This window comes from Suricata suricatta, chromosome 1 (assembly GCF_006229205.1).
Source record: "Suricata suricatta isolate VVHF042 chromosome 1, meerkat_22Aug2017_6uvM2_HiC, whole genome shotgun sequence".
Taxonomy (NCBI): Eukaryota; Metazoa; Chordata; class Mammalia; order Carnivora; family Herpestidae; genus Suricata; species Suricata suricatta.
The window spans coordinates 49,280,552-49,302,154 of NC_043700.1; the positions used below are offsets into that span (position 1 = coordinate 49,280,552).

Here is a 21,603-nt window from a genome sequence, read left to right on the forward strand (position 1 = left end):
AAATACAATCATTACTTTTCTCTCATTATGGGAATATTACGTGGGTCAAAGGAATAAAACAACGACAGACTTCAGGGCTCTCTTTTGTGCTCGTGTGAACTTAAAGTACTTTGCCCAATTCTACGTGTTTGCATCGACCCCAATTTTACAAAGCAACACTGAGGAAAGAGTAGGAAAGACTCCTTCAGTCAGTCAGCACCCTCATGAAGTGGTGCTAGTATGTTCATTATAACAAAAATAATCTGACTTTAAAAGGGAATGAACATCTCCAAAACAATCTGAGCCAGTGGGAAGCAAGTATCAATGCAGAAATTTGCCTTATACACACTTTTTAAAGAATGTTGAAGGTTAAGGCATTTTAAATAGGTTTACTGGGCAGTGCTTCTCCTAAAAATTAAGTGTATCTGTACATCTATCTCTCAACAACTACCTTCAAAACCAACCTCGTATAAACTCTTTAGTGGTTTAAAATTTTCGCTGTTAGTCCAGAAAGTTTTAGCTGTTCTAGTCTATCACTAAGTGCATTTACTATTTCTAGTCCATTACTTGGTATATCGAATCAAAATAATTTGAGGTAGTTCTCCAAAGTAATAAGTAGTTCTCCAGATTTCCTATCAGATTCTATTGACCATAAAAATTTAGAAACAAAGTTTTCAGCTTAGACACTATAGTAACACTGAATACTTATACACTTATATATACTTTCATACTGAACACTTAGACACTATAGTAATACTGAAAATGAAAAGCACGATAGGCCATTAATTTTTAATTACAGTGTTGTATTTTTCAAAGCACCACTACTTAAGGGCAAACGTGAAAAAATTCAACTGCTGTATACCAACAGTCAGAAACAGACAAAAGGGCAGCCCCTGCGTGGCTCAGTCGATTAAGTGTTCAACTTCGGCTCAGGTCATGATCTCATGGTTCGTGGGTCTGAGCCCTGCGTCAGCTCTGTGCTGACAGCTCAGAGCCTGGAGCCTGCTTCAGATTCTGTGTCTCTCTCTCTCTCTGCCCTTCCTCCCCTCGTACTCTGTGTGTGTCTCTCTCTCTCTCAAAAATAAATAAATGTTTAAAAGAAATTTTTTTAAATAGACAAAAGGATAGAAACGGTCACCACTTTCTTGCAGAAAAAACTAATAAAAACTCCTTTCTGTACTGAAATGAATATTTCTATAAAAAGAGTATTTTTTTCAAAGTTTAAGAACAAAACGAATTTGGATCTCTCAGACATAAGCAAGTGAGGAATCCCAGAAAGTCAACAATGCAAGGTGAAGGCATGTTACGTGATGAAAAGCCTGCTTGGTTGTAGGCTCTTTAGTTGGTCACAGCAAGGAGGACCCACACTTGAATAAAAACTGATCAATTTGATTAGATTAAATGTGTGCATTTACAAAAAATAAGCCAATCACGCAAGGAAAACCCCTAGCAAACACACTGTTGCTCACTTCATTATTGATTGTAGCTCCAAGTCCCAGATGGTTGTTTTTAACTTGAACTTTAATATGATCTGTGGCTCCTTGCTCCTGAGCCCCTAAACCCTGTGGAGATCCAGAACAAAGAGAGTTATTATTTTTATCAAGTATCAAGAGAGATCACATCTTTCTTCCCTCATCAACCATTCGATTAATTATGAAATACCCAGGAGTGAGGCAATATCCTTACCTCAGAGAGGACACAGTCTAGTGGATTCTTACGAAGTATGTCTGTAATACCAAGGATGCACTTACAATAATGAATGCTAATTCTTCAACCTGAGACCTGTTTCACAGCCCATGTACACACTGGAAAACCTGCCTTTTTGTGATGCTTGAAATCAGAGCACTGCTACCAACCTAACGGAAACCCACTGGAGAGATTACAAATCTATGTCTCTCTCAATTATATAATTTTATAAAACAACACTGAGAGAGTAGAGAAAGAAGACTCCAAGCCCCTGAATCAATTAACATTTATTTGTAAGGTGTCCCAGAGAGCCTGCTGTACTGAAGAAACTAAAAGGCAACCCCGGGTGGCTCTAGGTGAGTGGACAAAGATGATATAAAGAAGCTAGACCTCACACAACCTTAGAAATTACAGTAGGAATTTGGATTTAATTTTTTAAAACAATGGGAAGCCACTGAACTTTTAAGCAAGGGACCGCCATGATCTAATTTCTGTATTTCAAAAGATATTTTGGCTATTGTTTGGCAACCAGCCCAGAGAAAGAAAAGGAGGGAGGGAAGCAGCTGAGAGGTCAGGCAGTGATAGTGTGCGGACCAGGACAGGGAGCTGGACAGGGAGGAATAATGACTGGCGATGCAGAAGTGAGAGAGGTAGGGAACCAATCAAGACCATTTACCCAAATGGGGAAAACCTGAGATGGGGAAGACTGGGAGGTGGGTATCAAGAATTTTATAACAAAAATTATAAACCTGAGATGCTTACTCAAGTGGAAATGTCAAGCAAGCTGGTGAACTTAGAAACCTAAAGCTCAGAGGACAGATCTGGAAAGATGTAAAACCCGGACAATTCTCAGAATTTAGACCATTCGAAGTATGGTATGTTGTGAAAGTGCTCACCTTTCAGAGTACAGACAAAGCCTGGAGCTGAACCCTGAGGAGCTCCAGAGCTCACAATCCTGGAGGAGGAAGAGCCAGCAACACACTTAGGAGTGGCCAATGAGGTAGAAGGAAAAGAGAGGGAAGAGCAGTATTATGGAACCCAAAACACAAGTATTTTAAGAATAGTCCATTATGTCCAATGCTGCTAAGGGCTTAAGTGAGAACAAAAAAGGACCCACTAGAGTTGATAACAAGATCATTAAAGCCCGTCACAAGAACCATTTAAACACAAAAGTATCAGTAGAAATCCTATTACAGCCAGGAATAAATGGAGTGTGAGGAAAATGGGAAAATGCATATTCTGAGCTATGAAGAGGAACAAAATAAAACACTGATGGTTAAGTATGACTCCAAGGGCAGCTATTTAACAGCCACACTATGAACGACGCTAATCACAGCAGTTTAAATGATAAACGAAGAGAATTCACGTTTATGTTCAATTCTAATTTTATCACTACAAATTAGTTATGTCTCCAAAATCACTTACTGATCGAAAACATAAATTTCTCCCAGTGTCCTAAGAAAGATGCATTCTCCTGATTTGCCTTTACGCATGGCTCCAATTACTTTTGCTCTTCTCCAACATACCTTTCCTTTAGACCACCCCATCTTCTCCAGCATCCTCTGGCCAAACTTGGACTCATCATTGCTCCAGGCAGTGTTTCTTGGATCCACAGCCCACTTCTGCTTCCGCCGACCTGCAAATGACAAAGTATCTCATCAGCAGTTTATCTTTCAACACAAATACACACAAAACCTAATATGTACACATAAATTTGCATAAAATAGGACAAACAATATGTCTTATTAGACACAGATCTCAGATTCAGCATTCAATGAAGTATCATCAGATTGGATCACTCACCCTGGTTTTCCCAATAACTGTTATATTCTCAATATACAAACTGGCCTAAGATAAAAATAACAGTGTTCCCTCCAAATGTGACAAATAGAAATACATGATACACCATCAGTTGCTAAAAACAGCAACTCAAAGCACTTGTCAACACCTGTGTCATCATCGCCAGCAGCGGCAGCCTCTATAGCTTCTGTTGACATACATCCTGTGCCAAATGCTATCCATGCATGGTATCAATTTGCATAGTAACCCAATTGAGGATAGAAATTCTTACCTCCATTTTTCAGATGAGAAAATCTGTGGCTTACAGAAAGAAATGTACCTAATGTCCCCAAACACATATCAGAGCCTCTCTACAAAGCAAGGTCCTCTGATATCAAAACTTATATTCTTAATCCACAATATACACCAGTCATTGTGATCTTGGGGAGAGTCAACGGCACCCTCCATACATGTGATCTACAGACAGTAATGATACCATCCCTTATCACTGAAATGCCCTAGAGCCACATGACCCCTTCTCTGAACTTCCAGAATAAATTATCTGCTTCTTTCCTGGCATTTAACACACATTCTTCTGTACTACGGCTATTAACATCCATCTCTTACGTTTCTTATGAGACCATCATCTCCTTATGGCTTACATTTGTGTATTATTCTTTTTCATGCTTCACATGGGCAGAAAACACTATGCCCACAAGCAGGCACTCAGTAAATATGTGAATGGACGTATGAGTGAATTCAAAAGAAGGAAGAGGAGATAAGAGGAAAGGAATGAAGGAAGAAAAGAACATAATTAAGGGAACTGCTTTGAATCTGTTTGAATTAAGTATTTATTAATGCATACAAATAATTGACCGTTGGGAACTCAAATTTATCAGCACAGTTTTATGGAAAATTGCTGCAGAGACATAGAACCTCCAAAAGTTCACAGAACAAGAATATAAAGCCCCAAAGTAAACTGTGGCCGAGTGAGAAATTTGGAGGTCAAATGTCGTTATTATTCACCTACTGCAGCAATCAAAGCACAGCATCTCACTATCAATAACAGCCTTATGCTAGAGTCTCTTAACTGCCCCACCCCCACCCCTTCCAGAAAGGCAGAGTACCACATGCTGCATCTCACTTGGATGTGTCCAGAGTCTTGGATGCTTGACTACCCCACATTGTACAAATGGACCTTTAGGGCTTGTATGGAGGTTCTAGAAGGGAGCGCAGTTACTAGTGTACTCTTGACAGAAGAACAATCTGTCTCTATCCCTCTTTTAGAGGGGAAGGTCACCCTCTCCAACCTAACTTGCAGCTCTGGGAGGGACCCACATGGAGCGGTGAGGAAGGGGACACCCGGCTAACCAGCCAAGTCAGCCAAATCAACCCTGGTGATCAACGCAGTGACAGATGTCACAGCCAGACTGTCCTCACATCTTTACAACTTAAAAATAACACAACTTCCAGTGAGAGGCTTACTGTGTAACACATAAAATCAATAAAGAGACTCGAAACTACACACATCCTGGAAAAAAAAAACTTTTTACAAGCATGCAGAAAAAGACTACTTAAAAAGCAAAATGGGGGGCGCCTGGGTGGCTCAGTTGGATCAGGTCATGATCTCACGGTTCGTGGGTTCAAGCCCCGCATCATGCTCTGTACTGACTTTTTGCTCAGAGCCTGGAGTCTGCCTCAGATTCTGTGTCTCCCTCTCTCTCTGACTATCCCCTGCTCATGCTCTGTGTGTCTCTCTCTCTCAAAAATAAATAAACATTTTAAAAAAATGAGTTGGGCAAAAATCTATCATTTTGCAAGAAAAAGGTGACCCCAAAACGTTAACCATAACTAAGTTACTACTTTACCTATCTTAGTAAATACACAGCATAACACTGCCACTGTTAATGAACAACATACCAGATCTGAGTCTTGTTAGCCATGTTCTCTCTGGAAGGCTGCTTACTGGTATGTATTAGGGTTCTCGTCTCTCCACAGCAGGGTTTCCGGGGTTTTTGACTGGGGCTTATATGAAAAAGACAATTCTGAGAATGGATGAGCCCACCCTTTGCAATAAGAACTCCAACAATTTGTTCCATACACATATACGGCAGACTGATAATGCGTATACAAAAGATCCCCCAGGTCAGTTTCTCTTCCTTGCAGAAATGTCAGGGATCCTCAACTAAAGGGGCAGGGCAGCGTTTCCTCGGTGAGGATGTTAGATGAGAGGAGCTTCTCATTAAAATAAAATAGAGCAATAGTGTGCAAAACAAAATTTAATAGTGTTCCCTAGTCGAGACTTTCCCAGAACATTTCATATGCAGATGTGTAGATCCTCTAAGGGTAAAGCAAGCATGCCGTGTTTCTCAAATTTATTTGATCTGAACCCTACTTCCCTGGAACAGCTTTCTGGCTCTAGTGCTGTAGAAATTTCCAGTTTTAGGAAATCCTGGCAAGGAGAAGATTGTCACTGGTCTGTTCAAATTAGATCAACTTTTACATGTGCTTTGTTAGTCTCATCCCACAAACCTTCTGTGCTTAGATGTCACCTTTGTTAACCCTGCGTGCAGAACAGAACACAGCAGGCCTCACTGCCAACCTTCGAAAGGCTTGCTTTCAAGGTCGGCACCTTGGCTGAGAACCTGGGTTTCAGGAAGGTTCTCAGCATTCTCAGAACTGATGAGTGGTTCACTATGCCTAACGGTTAATACAAACAATATGGCTTATACTGAATACCTGGCTTTCCTTCTGTGGAGTCTGGAGTTTTGGTACACGCCAAGCAGAGCCTGCCCCCCTGCCCCCCGGAAACATGACATCAGTCCCTAACAAACCTCCCTGGCTTCTAACACTTCACCTGTTGTCACAACGCATACTGGGGCAATTAGGTGTGTCCTGTATGACTCCACTGAGAAAGGACTCCGGAAGCTTGTGTCTGGTTTCCCCTGACTTTGCTCCATGTGTCTTTGATTTCGCTCTGTATCCTTTAAAAGCTTGTAATAAATGTTGGCCAGGAGTACAACTTCATGCTGAGTCCTGTATCCTGAATCCTAGTAAATCACTGACTCTGGGAATGGTCTTGGGGATGCCTGACACTATGTCGAAGCAGTGTCAGAGACAGCACTGGGCCTCAGGGTTGAGTACCCTGAGTCTGCAGAATCACTATTTGGGCTCACGTGTTTAGCCATCCCCTAGCCAGGACTCCTCCTATTTGGAGTTCTAACTAGAGATGGTTCCATCAAGACATTTTGGGGGTAATCCCAATAAACAACCCTCCATATAACAACCACAAAAGACTTCACTTTTCAGTCATCCCATGCCTAATGCCACATGGCTTATGCCAGGAATCAGCTTACTCTGAAAGGTGTGTTGAGTCCCTCGAGCCAGGGTCAGAAGTTTTGTCCTTTTTTTCTTTTTCAAAGGACACTTTTAGATACTCAAAAGCTCAAAATATACCAATCATGTAACATGTATTCCTGTTAAAAAATTATTCGAGACATATTCAAAGTTAAAGAAACTGCAATATAAAATCTTAACACAATGAGCACCCAAATCCATTAACTATAATTGCTTTGACTATGAATGTGATGACTGGAAGTGTCAAAAATTGGTCTTGAAAAGGAAAGAATCTATGAAAAAAGCAGTATCTTGATAAAAATCCAGGTCTTAAACTTCAGATGATACAAAGACTGGGAAGTGAGATCAATAAATTAAATTCTTGTCTTACATGGGGGTGGGGCGGTTAGGTAAGCTAGATTTTTTTTTTTTGTCTTACATAAAGGAGACCTAATAAAATAACACTTGAAAATTACAGAAATACTTAATATACTTTTGAAAAACAAAGAAAACTACTAGACTTTAAAAACAGATTGCCTATGGCAAAAATAAAGGAAAACAAAATATAGTCCATATGGCAAGCGAAAATAGAGGAAATACCATGTGCTTAATGAACTGAAAATGTTCACTAATGTTAAGTGAGGGAAAAACAAAAACTACCTACAGAATTACCCCAATTTATAAATTATCAGAAAAAAGAATTACTAGGCAGTGAAATTATGAGAATAGACTTTTCTTTGCTTCTAATTTATTTCTAAAATGAGAACATCAGTCCTAAACATCTAATCACAAGAAATGCCATACACTATACTTACCAAGTTATTTTAAAAGACAACACAAAATATTATATTATTATTCCAAAGATTTGAAAATTTGGTGTCGTGGTGGGGAGAAAAGAACTGAAAGTCCTCCCTTGAAATCATATAAACTGAATTACTGATGTCTACAGACTGCATTTCATGCCTGTACAGCAAGCATTTCATACTTTGAAATGTTTTCACATTCACCATTTCATTAATTAAAAAAAAATTTTTTTAATGTTTATTTATTTTTTTAGAGACAGAGAGACAGAGCGTGAGCAGAAGGGCAGAGAGAGAGGGAGACGCAGGCTCCAGGCTCCTAGTTGTCTGCACAGAGCCTGACGTGGGGCTCAAACTCAAGAACTGCGAAATCATGACCTGAGCCGAAGTCGGCTGCTCAACTGACTGAGCCACCCAGGCACCCCAATTCATTCATTTTTTTAAGCCAGCCTAGTAATGAAGATAATAAAAGAAGTTTTTAATAGCCCCACAGAAACTGATCATGGAAAGAGAAAAAATGAACAGCAGAGCCAGGGCCAATGTGCATGCTGAATTAAGCATACATCAAGAAAATATTAAAACCAGAAAAGATCTTAGCAGCCCTAGTTTTACAAATGAAGAAACAGAGCCCACAGAATCACAGTCTAAAACATATTCTTTTCTCTAAGTTCCTATTTAAAAACAATAGAAAACTGCTGGCCCTAGTGACAAAAAAGTAAAGACACAGAGATAACTAGATCAAAGTGGTCACTTTCTAGCTCAGCGACTTGGGGCAAATTATTCTCCTCTGAAGCTCAATATCAGCCCCTGTAAAACTGGAACTGTGCCTTACTCCTTGCGTTTTGTGCTTCCATTCTAACACCTTCTTAGATAAGAGGATGCTGATAACATTTATTTCACAGAATCCCTAGGTGGTTGCTGTAGGTCTGTTTAACAAGCTGTTTCTGTTCATTGCTCACTACACACTTCCAAAAAGTTATGGGGCAGCTAGTCATGGCCAAAGCACGACTGCCATCTAGTGGCAGTCAACCTTAGCTACAAATACCGCTTAGAAGTCAAATAGCCTCTCCAGAGAGGAAATTGATGAACTTCACAAAGTGGTGGTAAATGTCAGAGAAAAACTGAAGCAGGACGCGGCGTTGCAGCCAACACTACTGTCATGCAAGAATGTTAACAATTACAACTAAGCCCAAACCGCCAGTCTTATCTAGAATCACTCATTGGCCCTATATACCCTAAAAAAGGCTAACTTCCTGTGTTTGAGGCTTTTAACCCCCTTGCTTTTCTTTCTCAGGTTCAATAAACCTTGGAGAACGGGATTTCACTGCCTGAAGAGATTCTGCTGGCCCAACTTCTCTCTGAAGGTAAAGAACAGGTCTGGGTCCCCACGATCGGCGTCCTGGCTCCCACCGCGTGCGTGCCCAAATCTGAGCTTCAGGGAAAAGTCCCACGTGGACACTGGCAGCCTCTTTCCCTAGCAGACCAGTAGCTAACCTGGGGAAGGCTGCGCTGGGAAATCTGTGCGGCAGGCAGGGCGAGCCGAACCAAGACTTCCCTGTCCCCTGGCATCCCCCGCCCCGCTGCGCGCCGGCGACCCGCACCCTTCGCCACTTGCCGGGCGCGTCAACCTGGAAACTTCACCCTCGCGCCCTCCACTCACGCTCAGCAAGCATCGACATGTCGAGAGCCTGTGACGCCACGAGCCTCCGGACCTGAGCGGTGGCGACAACCAAGAAGCCCGCTCGCGGAGAAGTTACAACCACTAGACTCACAAACCAGTTGGACGGACTGCCGCGGCCAAGGCGCGTGCTGGTGACGTCAGTGAGGCGCGACTGGCTCTCGACCACGTGGCGGCGAGTGGGCGGGATGTGGAGCTTCTAGGGGCGGGGCGGGTATATTCCGGGAGGTGTGGGTGTGCAGACCTCCAGGGGGAGAGATCGGAGATCTTCGGATCTAAAGCAGGAGGGGGGAGGGTCTAGGTTTATTCGCTCCTGTACTAAATGATTGGCTACGTGTAAACCCTTCTGACAGTGCCTGCCACCAAGCAAGCGCTCAGTAGGGTTACCTGTGTCATTCTCAACATTAATTACTAAACGCCCTGAGTGGTGGTTTCTGGAAATAAAACATGAACTCTGCCCTCTGCTCACAGTCTCCTTAGGAAAAGAAATATGTAAATAACAGTCCTTAGGGCCGCCAGTGTTTTTAAAACGGTGTGGATGTGGAGTTTGACAAACTCACCTGGAAGGGAGGACTTTGCTGTATGGTATCCCACCTCTGCCCTCTGAGATAGGTAAGTAGATACACAACTAAGAATCTGTCTATGGGATTCCAAGTTAGTAAGATAACTAAATGTGGCTAAAATGTTGTCTCTTTTTAACATGCCGTCTTCAACAAGACCAAGTTTTTTCCAATATATAATCCTCATAGATATTTCATAGACCCAAGAAATGCTAGAGTTAGAACAAACCCTGGAAACCATTAGTCTATCCTTCATTCATCCAAATGCAATCCCTTTTATAGGATTCCTTTCTGGCTTCTGACTGAACATTTCCAGGGAAGGCAGCTCACCAAATCACAAGGCACAACCATTCCTTACTATTCACTGCCACACTCAACAATCTGAGTTACGTTTTGACCTGGACCACAGCAGTAGTGTTGCAAACCTCTGTCTCAATCTTTCTCATTATCCAAGAGACAAAATTGTCTTCCTGAAGTCATATACCAACATATGTGGGGTTGAAAATACTGACTTCCTGATCAATTCACAATTGTCCCCTCTTAGGTAACTACCTGCTATCTTCTCCTATCTTATCAAACAGATCAGCTAATTTTCCAAAGAATTGGGTGATCCTGCCTTTCTCATTTGGAACAAGTCCAACTCCCTACTTAACTCTTGTTTTCTGTGTCACAACTTAGGTGCTCCCTGACTCAGCTATAATAACTCCATTGATTTTGCCTCTCCTCTTTCCCCTCAACTCCTGGGTATTCACTGCTAGCAGCAACTATTCTTTTGTGTTTCTTTTTTCTGATGTTTCTGAAACTAGAGAAATTAACCTCGTTTGTCTAGACTCCTAGATCAAGGGAAAATTCATCTAGAATAGGAATCTAGTCTTTCATTCAGCTTCTCTTGGCACCTGGATGCTCTCTTTATGTTCTACTCATGAGGAGAAAGCCTTCTATCTTTCTATAGTCACCTGAATTTCACTGGAGAGTCACATGCCCCTTCTGGAGAATCTCACTGCCATAATTTTATCAGAACTCCCTTGGAGACTGAGACAGTTCAGTTAAAATTCACAAAAACACCCCTACTGTATTCAAACTATTTTTCTAGGTGTCTGTGTGCATACAGAGATGATTATGATAAAGACCAAGTTCCAGAGTGCACGTTATAATGGAAAAAAACTATTGTTAAGGATTTAAAAAATATTTATAAAACCCTATTTGTATTTTTAAACTGTCAGCTGGGAGTGGATACTGTGCTTTTAAAAACAAGGTGATTCAGGGGCCTCTAGATAGCTCAGTCGGTTAAGCGTCCGACTTCAGCTCAGATCATGATCTTGCAGTTCATATTTTGAGCCTCACATTGGGCTCTGTGCTAACAGCTCAGAGCCTGGAGCCTGCTTCGGACTCTGTTTCCCTCTCTCTCTGCCCCTCTCCTGCTCATGCTCTGTCTCTCTCTCAAAAACAAATAAAAACATTTACAAATTTAAATAAATAAATAAAAATAAGATGTGTCAGCATAAGACGTTCAGTCTTATTCTTCAGTCTCTTTCTTGGCAAACCCTCTCAGAGCAGTCAGTGCTTCTCAACCTTTAATGTGCATGTGAATCACCTGAGGATCTTATTAAAATATAGTATCTGGTTCAGCAGGTCTGGGACAAGTTTGCATTTCTAACAAGTTTCCAAAGATGTGAGTGCTGATGATCCACAGACCTTCCTTTGTGCAGCAGGTCATTAAACAGCCAAAGGTATGAATGGACTCAGGGTTAATATATACTTTTTTTTTTCTGTTCAAGAAAAGTACTTTACGAAGAATACCTGCAGGTAACAAATGCCTTCAATATGCTTCTAAGAACAGAACCTAGAAGATACTTGGATAAGTCATCTGACCTAGTCGCCTGCCTTCAGGCAAGCAAAGACCAATATCAGAGACAGATGATTGCTACTTTTCTTTAGCTCTGGCAAATCTCAGTCAGTCCCCCCCACCCCCCAACACATACTCCACATACATATAATTACAAAAGCTAGTTACATTCTGTATGCTCACAAAAATGGAATCCTCATATGTTATACTGCATCTTTATATATCAGATATATCACTAAAATTTTTATCTATAAAAGAATAGAACTGAATCTTGCCAGATAAACTTAGCTCATTCCTAAGAGGCACCAGGCCGATACAATGTAAGGGGTAAAAAAGCAGTCAGAAAATAGAGTCTAAGTTATGCCACCAGCTTGGAGTGTAATCTTGAGAAAGTCATTTCACTTCTTTCCATATCAACTGATCCAATCTTGAGAAAAGGATTATCACTGAGATTATTTACAGGTCTGAAAGACTTTCAGAAGATTACTTTAATCAGAAAAGTGTGAGTCAGTGATATGAGCATTAAAGGGACTATAAAGTCATAAGATTCTGAAGTCAGACTTTATGCATTCAAATCTTAGCTCTGTCACTTTACTGGCTTTGGTAACCTACTGTGTATCTTGGGCAAATTACTTTACTTCCCTATTCCTCTATTAAGAGGAATAATGAGATGATACATGTCAAGTGTTTAGAAAGACATCTGGCATATAGAAAACACTCAGTATAGTACTCAATAAGGCACTGTTGTAATTTTAAAGGAAATAGAGGTTAGGATGATCATTTCAACAAATATTTATTGTTTCAGAGATTGTACTTGGTGCTAGAGTTACAAAGGTGAACAAAACAGTCATGACCTCTACCCTCCTTGAGTTTGCAGAGAAGACAGACATTAGTCAAATAACTACATACATAAATATAGAATTAGAGCTGAAGATAAATGCTGTGAAAGAGAAAGACGTGATGCTAGGATGGAATATAAGAGGATATTCACCTTAGGAAAATTAGAGAAAGCTTCCACAAAGAAGTGACAAGTGAATTAAAACAGAATATTTTAGGACTTGATGTGGCTTGAGTTCAGAGCAAGGTAAAGCAAGGCCACAAAATTGAATAAGTGGCCTGTTCTTATAAGGCACTGTGGGTCATAATAAGGACCTGGGTCTTTGTCTCAAGAGCTTTGGGAAGCCATTGAAGAATTTTTAAGTAGGGGAGTAACACATTTATAGCTTCTAAAACCTCCCTATCGCTCTTGTATGGGCAGAACACACTGAAGGGGGAAAGGTGTATATAGGAAGACTTATTTGGGAGTTGAGCAAGAGAAAGTTGTCAAGTACAATCTCAAAATTTCTACAACTGAAATGATGTTATTTGGGGGTGAGGAATAAAGCAACTTAGTTTTAGGTTGAGGCGTCTTTGAGTATGAGCATCGTCCCAGAGCTCAGGGAACAGGTTTAGGCTAGATAAAAGTTGGAAATCATGCAACCATAAATGTTAAAGAAAGCCATGGACCATGGCGTGTGCACCCAGAAGGAGTGTGGAATGAGAATAGCAAAAGGCCAAGCTTTGAGGAAGTCTAAATTTAATAGCCAGAAGAGAATAATGAGGCTCCTAGGAGAGATAGGAGGAACTTCTGTAGAAGTAAGAGGAAAAGCAGAGGGGAGAAATGTTTAAGATAATGATGAAGTGAACAGCAATGTTGAAAGCAGCTAGAGATAAAGTATGAATACTGATGATTCTATGTAGCAGTGAACCAATTTCATTGCTTCTGCTCCATTGCTTCTCCTTTGGAGACTAGGTGATTTTAAAAAAAGTAAGAAGAGATTTAGAGTTCTGTAAGCAAAAGAGAATCCTAAAAAAAAAATCAAGGAATCTACATTTCTTCCCCCCAATTTCCCCTCCACACACACTAAAAAGAGAACTACCATTTGAAAGGGAATTTGCTACTCTGAGAGCAAGTGGCACTCTTGCATTACCCCTAGCCAAGAGCCTGTCGATGAAATTAATAAACAAAACTAGTCTTCATCTATACAAGGCTTTTATGAGAAGAAAACAGAAAGTGGGAATTGAAACATTTCAATGGATGAAAATCTACCCCTGCAAAAACAACGAAAACCAGAAGAAAAGTATAGATAATACCCCATATCATATTAATTACTTGGTGATGTGGAGGGCAAAAAACAACTTTGAATCAGAAACTCAGACTCTTGGGAACAAAAACAGAAAGAAATAAAATGAAAGTTGATTGCACACAGGAAAGAAATGGAAGTAAAAAGGCAAAACCATATCAGAAATGAGGACAAAATAACAAGAGGCCCAGAGTAATCTATTCAAATTAAAAGTTAATAAGAGATATTGAAGAAAGCTAAGAGAATGAAAATGAGATAAAGAAAGAAGTTTAAAAGCAGTGTCAGAAAGCTGTTGAAGTGTAAGAGAGGCAAAGAAGATCCAACACATATATATAATTAGAGTTCCTGAAGGAGAAAAACAGAACAATGGAACAGAACTAACATTTACAACTATTGTCCAAGAAAACTTTCTAGAAATGAAAGAGGATCTGATTCTACATATATTAAAAAAAAAATCCATCAAAAAAAATTTTTAAGTAAGACATCCATCAAGTACCTGAGAAAACTAAGCCAGAACAATCAGCTCCAAGACATATCCTAGCAAAACTATTAGACTTTTTCAAAGAGAAAAATCTCAAAGCAAAGTGATAATAATAAATTGTAAATAAGTGAGTTAATTAATTAGCATAATTAATTTTTTTAATAATAAAGACAAAAGATTAGGTCAACATAAGACCTCTCAGTATCAATGTAGAAAGCAAGACAACCATGGAGCAGCAATTTTTAAGACACTCAAGGAAAGAAAATATGAATCAAGCATTTTATATGCAGCCTATATATCCTTCAGGTGTCAAGTCTATAGAAAACCAGTTTTAAACATGCCACAACTCATGGAATACTACACTCATTGGCATTTCTTTTGAAATTTAGTAAAGGACAAGCTTCATCCTACCAGGAGATGACTGGGAAAACTTTGTGAAAAACAATAGTAACACTGAGTAGGTGATGAATCAGTCAATTCTATTCCTCAAATCATTATTCCACTATATGTTAACTAACTTGTATTTAAATAAAAGAGAAAAATAAAAAGGATAGTAAGTACTTATACACAATGGCATAGTAATTCTATGTACCTATAGTAAATACCCACATGAAATTACATATATGTAATTACAAACAGGTAATTTCCTTGGTGCATTGACTTTATATCACATGAAAATCTTGGAAATGCGCTGTGGGTCCTGTTTTAGATTACATACCTTGGTTGAAGAGAGAGGTTGTGGGATCAAGTGAAATAAACCAGAGAGAAAGATTCTCACTTACAGATGTTCTGAGGCGATTAGGGGCAGCTCATTCAAAATATTTCACACCTCTACTGTATGGGATGGAAATACCACAAATCTGAGTCAAAAAAATGTCTGTGGTTCCTGTGATACAAACTCACAGAGACTCTCCTAACTTTGGTCTGAATATGCTGTTTAGCCATCTTTTAGTTTCTGCATTGTGATTTAAATGTTCTAAGTATGTCTGATTTTTGCCTATGTGAACTGTGACAGGGATAAAGTTGGGTAGGTTACATCCTAAATGTTTTCCTCTCTGTTTATTATATGACCTAGCTGTCATATTAATAATTGATAATTTAGAGAGGGCTTGACTACTTTCAAAGTCTTTCACAAATATCTCATTTTGATTTTGATTTCAAGGATGCTAATGGAAAAATTTGATTTTAAGATCTCAGTTTATGCCTTTTTGACAATTTGAGTTAAGCCAAGCCATCCTATCTTCCCTCACAACCTCCTTTCACTATCACCCACCCCAAGGAAAATTTGGAACAAGGGTACTTAATGACAAGAGGAGGTATGAAATATTACAGCTATTGCTTATCAAAAATTGAAGCAAGTAATCAAAAGTTCCTGGCAAATAGTTATAAGTGTCTGCAGATAAAATTGGGGGAATTTGGGACAGCATTAATACCACAAAGGAGAAAATAACAAGGAAATTAGGTAGGTGGCAGATTATTGACATAACAAGGTTTTTTTTTTTTTTTGAAATACATTATTCTTGCTTAGCATTTTAGTGCCTATGAAGATATACAGTACAGAACCTGTCCTTATGGAGCTCTTGTTCTAGGGAGGAAATGAATATGTGTGAATTTAATTCTAACACAGTTGTGTTAAATATTTTAAAGTGACACAAAGTGGCTGTGGAAGCATTAGAAGGAAAGAAAAATTCCTCTTCCCAGGTCAGCATCACCTGGGAATTTGTTAGAAATGCAGGTTCTCACGCCCTCTCTAGACCTCCTGAAACAGAAACTCTAGGATGGGTCCCAGCCCTGTGTGTTTTAGTAAGCCCTGCCAGTAATGTTCATGATGAAGTAGGAGAAACACTGATGTCCAATATTCATACCTGGTGATATGACTTCTAGGGGGCCTAGAAGGAAATATTGCCAATTTTATGCAAATATTTGTGTTTCAAAGTGTGTTTTGGAGCTTAAGATGGGAGACAAAAGAATTGAAAACAACCTAAGTATCCAACAATAGGGGAATTATTAATCATTTTAGTTCTATGTCAATTAAAATGGAGGCCACATCTACCATCCTTGCTATGGGAAGCTGCTCAGTCAACAGACACAGCCCTTCAGGTTTCCTTTATAGAAGCCCCATCTCTACCCTATGAACCGCTTTGCCAGAACAGAGCCTATTCGATGAGGCATACAGTCACTCCATAGGAGGCCAACACCCACTGGCATGTGGCCACCATGAAAAGCCAGGCATGAGGCAATGACAACTGAACAGAGTCTTCCTCTTGGCAGTTTAAGCCAGGAAGTAGAAAGAAGCAGCCAGGTAGTTGAGACAGGTAGGTAAAGTATGTTTTTTAAAGTTTTGTTGGTAATCATTTCACTTTGGAAGTAAGGAAAGGGCAAGAGAGGGAGAGAAGTTTTAGGGAGAGAGGATGTTTCCACAGAACATGGTTATAACCACAATGATCTCTCCCTGGTGAAGAGAAGTAAAAGTAACGCTGATGCCTGGCAACCGGTTTTTTTTTTAATGTTTTTTATTTATTTTTGACAGACAGAAAGAGACAGTGCGAGCAGGGGAGGGTCAGAGAGAGAGGGACATACAGAATCTGAAGCAGGGTTCAGGCTCTGAGCTAGCTGTCAGCCCAGAGCCCAACCCAGGGCTTGAACCCATGAACCATGAGATCATGACCTGAGCCGAAGCCGGACGCTTAACCGACTGAGCCACCCAGGCACCCCAGCGGTTTTTTTTTTTTGTCTATTTTTTATAGATTCAGAATAAAAGTAAAAATAAACCAACCCCATGACCCCAACAATTCCACTTCTAGGTATTTACTCAAGAGAAATGAAAACATAGTTTTAAAAAAACACTTGTACAAGAATGTTCCTAGAGGCTTTTTTCATGATAGTTAAAAACTAGAAGCAGCCCTGGTGAGCACCAGCTGGCAAATGATAAATAAACTGGCACATTTCTACCATGGCATCCTACTCATCAGTGAGGAGAAACAAACTACTGATGCACACACACAACATTTAATGGGGTTGGCAAACCATGGCCTATGGGCTAGCTACCTGTGTTTGTAAACAAAGTTTTATTGGAACAGCCAAGCCCATTTGTTAATCTAGTGTTGGGCTGTTTTCTGGCCACATCAGCAGAATTGAGTAGTTTTGGAAGATTGTATGGTCCCGAAGGCTAAAATATTTCAACTTAGAAATACTAAGGGGGTGTTTGGGTGGCTCAGTCAGTTGAGCATCCAACTCTTAATCTCGGTTCAGGTCATAATCTCAAGGTTCGTGAGTTTGAGCCTTGTATTGGGCTCTGTGCTAATGGCTTAGAGCCTGCATGGGATTCTGTCTCTCCTTCTCTCTGCCCTTTCCCGACTCACTTGTGTGTGTGTGTGTGTGTGTGTGTGTGTGTGTGTGTGTGTCCCTCTCTTTCTCAAAATAAATAAATATACTTTAAAAAATACATTCCCCTGAATTAATCTCAAAAACATGATGCTCAGTGAAAGAAGTACATGCTTGTGATTCCATTTATACGAAATTCTGGAAAGGCAAAGGAAATCTAGGTGTAAAAAACTCAGAACAGCTGTTGTCTCTGGGGACTGGGGCACAAATTGACTGGGAAGGAGCACAAGGAAATTTTCTGGGGTGATGATAGTGTCTTAGATTTTGATAATCATTTCGTATCTGGGTTACACAGTTCAATGCATTTTTTTTTTGGAACTCAGGGGTGCACTCTTACTATTTGCACATTTTATTGTATAGACATGGAAAAAATGTTAGGTAACATTGAAATTCATGCTGACTTACTTAGGGGAATGTATTCTGATATCTGCAGCTTACTCTGAAATGCACCAAACATAGGTAGGTTTAATGGATGGAGAGAGGCCATCTATGTGAATGTTTGATAGAGCAAATATAGTTAAATCTTGATGGATGTTCACTATAGCATTATCCCAACTTTACTTTATGCTTGAAATTTTTCATAATGGAATAAAAACAACACTGACAATGTTTAAGATAGGTATTAAGGGTGTTTTTCTTTACATAAATACAAGGGCTCAATGATAATATTGTACCAATCTCTAAATAAGATAGAGTAACAAATCCAACAACAGACCCTCACCCCTTCTGCAGGTTTCATGGAGAAATGATCAATGAAAAACAATTCTCTGCTCCTAATAGAGTAAACTTGCTGGATGGGGATGGCCCCATTTTGACAGCTAAGAGCTGGAAGTTGAGCCCTGTGATTGTGAAGGAAGTTGCTGTAATCTATGTATCCTTTCTGTGCAAATGATGCTCAAATATATACCCCAACATTTGACTTTTCCTTGAATGTGCAGGTGAATTTTGACTGAAGAAGGATCATCCACATTGTGTCTGCTTTCAGCCATAGCCTCCTGAATGGAGGCAGTTAGAGAAATGTCCTAACTGTGCTCAGGTCCTATCCTGGGACCACAACCAAGAGAATGAGTGTCATTGTCCTCTCTGTTCTCAACCCCTTAATGTATAGTGTTCTCAATTTGGTTGAAAGTCAGGTGGATGTTTATGGGTTAGAATGATCTGGCCCAGAAACCATTCTGTACAACAGAAGCAGCAAGGTGATGTCCAAAGAGAAGGAATACTGAGAGAGTGAGCGGTCAGGCTCATTAAGGTGGGGCATTGGAGGGGTATTCAGGTTCTGAGCAATTCTCATGTCTTCACTTCCTGCAAGGTTCAATTATCTATCTTTTTTCTCCCTTGGCCAATTTAGCTGAGAATCCTCTTTCCTTATCACCTAGTGTTCTCCTTATAATACAGTTTCTGCTACTTGAGGTAACCCAAATGAGTGTTGGTTCTTATCACCAAAAAAAGAAAGAAAAGAAGGAAGAGGAAAGGAAAGGGAAGGGAAGGGAAGAGAAGGGAAGGGAAGGAGGGAAGAAGGAAGAAAGGACATAAGGACATACTAGGGAAGTGCTTACCAAGTTAAGTTGTACCTACATTTGATCATCCATAGTTAATGTGATTTCAGTAACTTAAAAAATATGTACCAAATAAAAATCTAAAAGGTAATAATACCTGAATCATTAAGATCATTTCTTGTTGGTAAGGTCATGGTTATTTTTTTTTTATCTTCTTAGTGCTTTTTAAGGTTTTCTCCCGATTATGGTTCATATGTTTCTGCTTCTTTACATATCTGATAACTTGTTAGGCTATGACAAGAATTCTGTTATGTTATTGGGTGGTAGAGGATTTATATTTCTTTAAATATTTCATTCTGGGATACAGTTAGGTTTTTGGGGACTAATTTGATCTTTTCAAGACTTTCTTTTAAACTATGTTAGGTGGGAGGCCCACAGTCTTTTAGTTTAGGTATAATCTGGTCCCACAACTGAGGTAAGACTCTTCTGAGGATTATATCTAATGCTCCATGTGTTTGGAGTTCTTCCTGCTTAGGAAGTTATTCTTGGCCCTGCATGAGCTCTGAGGATTTCTTCTGCCTGTTTCTCTTGGGAGGTTCTTTCCCTGTAGTTTCTGCACATGCGTCCCTTGCTCAGTGCTCACAGGAAGACTGGAGGGGACCACTTTGATGATATGTGGAGCCATTCCTTGGTATAGCTCTCTTCTCTCCAACACGTAGCCCTGAAGATTCTAGCTATCTTGATCTGTGTCTCCTTGGCACCGGGAGACCGCTGGGTTCTGTTTGGGTCTCCCATCCCTGTGTACAGCCTGGAAACTCTCTCCAGGCAGGAAACAGGGGCCATCAGAGGGCTCACACCCTTTACATTCCATCTCTTGGGGGGTGGGGGGGCACAGGTCTTGACTGCCTACTGCAGTGTCTGAAAACCAGTGTTTTGTATCTTTCGTCATTCTGTGTTGTTCAAGATGGATGATAAATCCAGTTCCTGTTTCTCTGTTGTGGCTGGAAGCAGAGATTCCTAATACTTTCTGAATGTTTCAGGTTTTCTACAGTTTGTGTGCCAGCTATGTATACCCCCAAAATCAAGTCTTTAGAAAGTAAAACTGTCTAATATAGTAACAAACAAGTTAGAGCCATGGAAGATTTAAGCCAACAAACCCCATATTTACCTTCAAATCAATTTTTCACTGGTGAAGACACATGAACCTAAAATGGTATAAGGCAGAAAATGAGATATCATTTACTCTGAATAACTTCTGTTGAAAAAAAAAAACAACTACCCACAACTACCCACCACCAACCCTGTCACCAAAAACAAACCATAAACATCTCAAAGAGATTTCTGAATTTCTGTAGAGCTGTACATTGCAATGGTTGGGGCAGGGGAGCCTGGAAGCAGGCTGAGGGAAATAGCTTTGTTTCCTCATTTATTTAAAGCTAATTCTGCCATGGAACTTCACTGCTGGCCTCTGCTCCGCCCTTTCTCCATCAACCTTGGGGGTATTTTGCCTGAGTAGGAATGACACAGCCCACAGAGTCTGTTTTAGTCAGTTATCAGGGGAGCTGCCTCTATTATAAACTCTCTAAATGTGCCAGTCTAGTGGCTGTTACCCAGAGCATGGAAGGTGCATCCCTCCCTAGAGGGTTTCTCCTGCAGTACCTGCTGAAACCTGCCTCGGGTCACATGAGGAACACAAGCTGAGAAGCACCTTCCCACTCTCAGATAGAATACAATAGAAATGGGTGCTCAATATGATGTCTTCCAGAAATTTATCTACCCATTCCCTGGCACCTGGGGGAGGAAGTATCCCATTTTGCTAGGTTATTCCTCCTGTAATCTGCTTTAAACTCAACCTGGTTTCTGTTGCCTATGCTTCTGAGTCCAGAGAATGTGTGAATGATCCTTTTTTCCTTAAGTTGACATGCCCAGCTAATACCAGCTCAGGGCCCTCATCTTCAAAGACTCCTGTAATCGATTTTCTTGTCCTCTCATGCAGTATTTGTATGTTATAGAAGCTCAAATAGGAAGACAAAACCTAGCCAAGAGCAGTGCAAAGGGAAAGCTCTCTATTGATCCTGGTCCAGAAATGCCTTCTGGCTTCCTGGCGGCAGTTCTGGCATGAGATTCTTTCTCTGTTTATACTTCCTATCAAAATGTTAGGACTTCAAGCTTTAGCCTTCACAAAATCTGCAAAGCTCAACAGTGGAAAATCACATTCAGAGATTGAATTCACAAAATGATGTCAAAAGAAAAAAAAATCTGATTTCCTCACTGCCTTACAATTTTTTTATTGTTTTAAATTAGCTTTCTCTAGCCTTTGAGTGAGGTGGTGACACTTTAGTTTCTTATACCTTGAGGTAGTGTCAGAGCTGCGGGTGGTAGAAGGGACGGTGATGGGATGAGGGCAGGGAGATGCCTGAAAAGGGAATGAATAGACCCCAGGATGGGAGTTGGA

General features: G+C 40.2%; 1 protein-coding gene across 2 annotated transcripts in view; it reads right to left on the minus strand.

The window, feature by feature from the left end:
• The window catches only part of PINX1 (PIN2 (TERF1) interacting telomerase inhibitor 1), an 87,007-nt gene extending 77,624 nt beyond the window's left edge, over positions 1-9,383 (minus strand). Inside the window, exons 1-4 of one of the 2 annotated variants that reach the window (XM_029938596.1) lie at positions 9,241-9,383; positions 5,365-5,469; positions 3,192-3,301; positions 1,449-1,541 (exon numbers count right to left, since the gene is read on the minus strand). In XM_029938596.1, coding sequence (XP_029794456.1) covers positions 1,449-1,541; positions 3,192-3,224 — 126 coding nt within the window. In that variant the 5' untranslated portion in view covers positions 3,225-3,301; positions 5,365-5,469; positions 9,241-9,383. The remainder of the gene's footprint in view (positions 1-1,448; positions 1,542-3,191; positions 3,302-5,364; positions 5,470-9,240) is intronic. The other variant, XM_029938591.1, reaches the window with a different exon arrangement.
• Between the last annotated feature and the right edge of the window lie 12,220 nt (positions 9,384-21,603).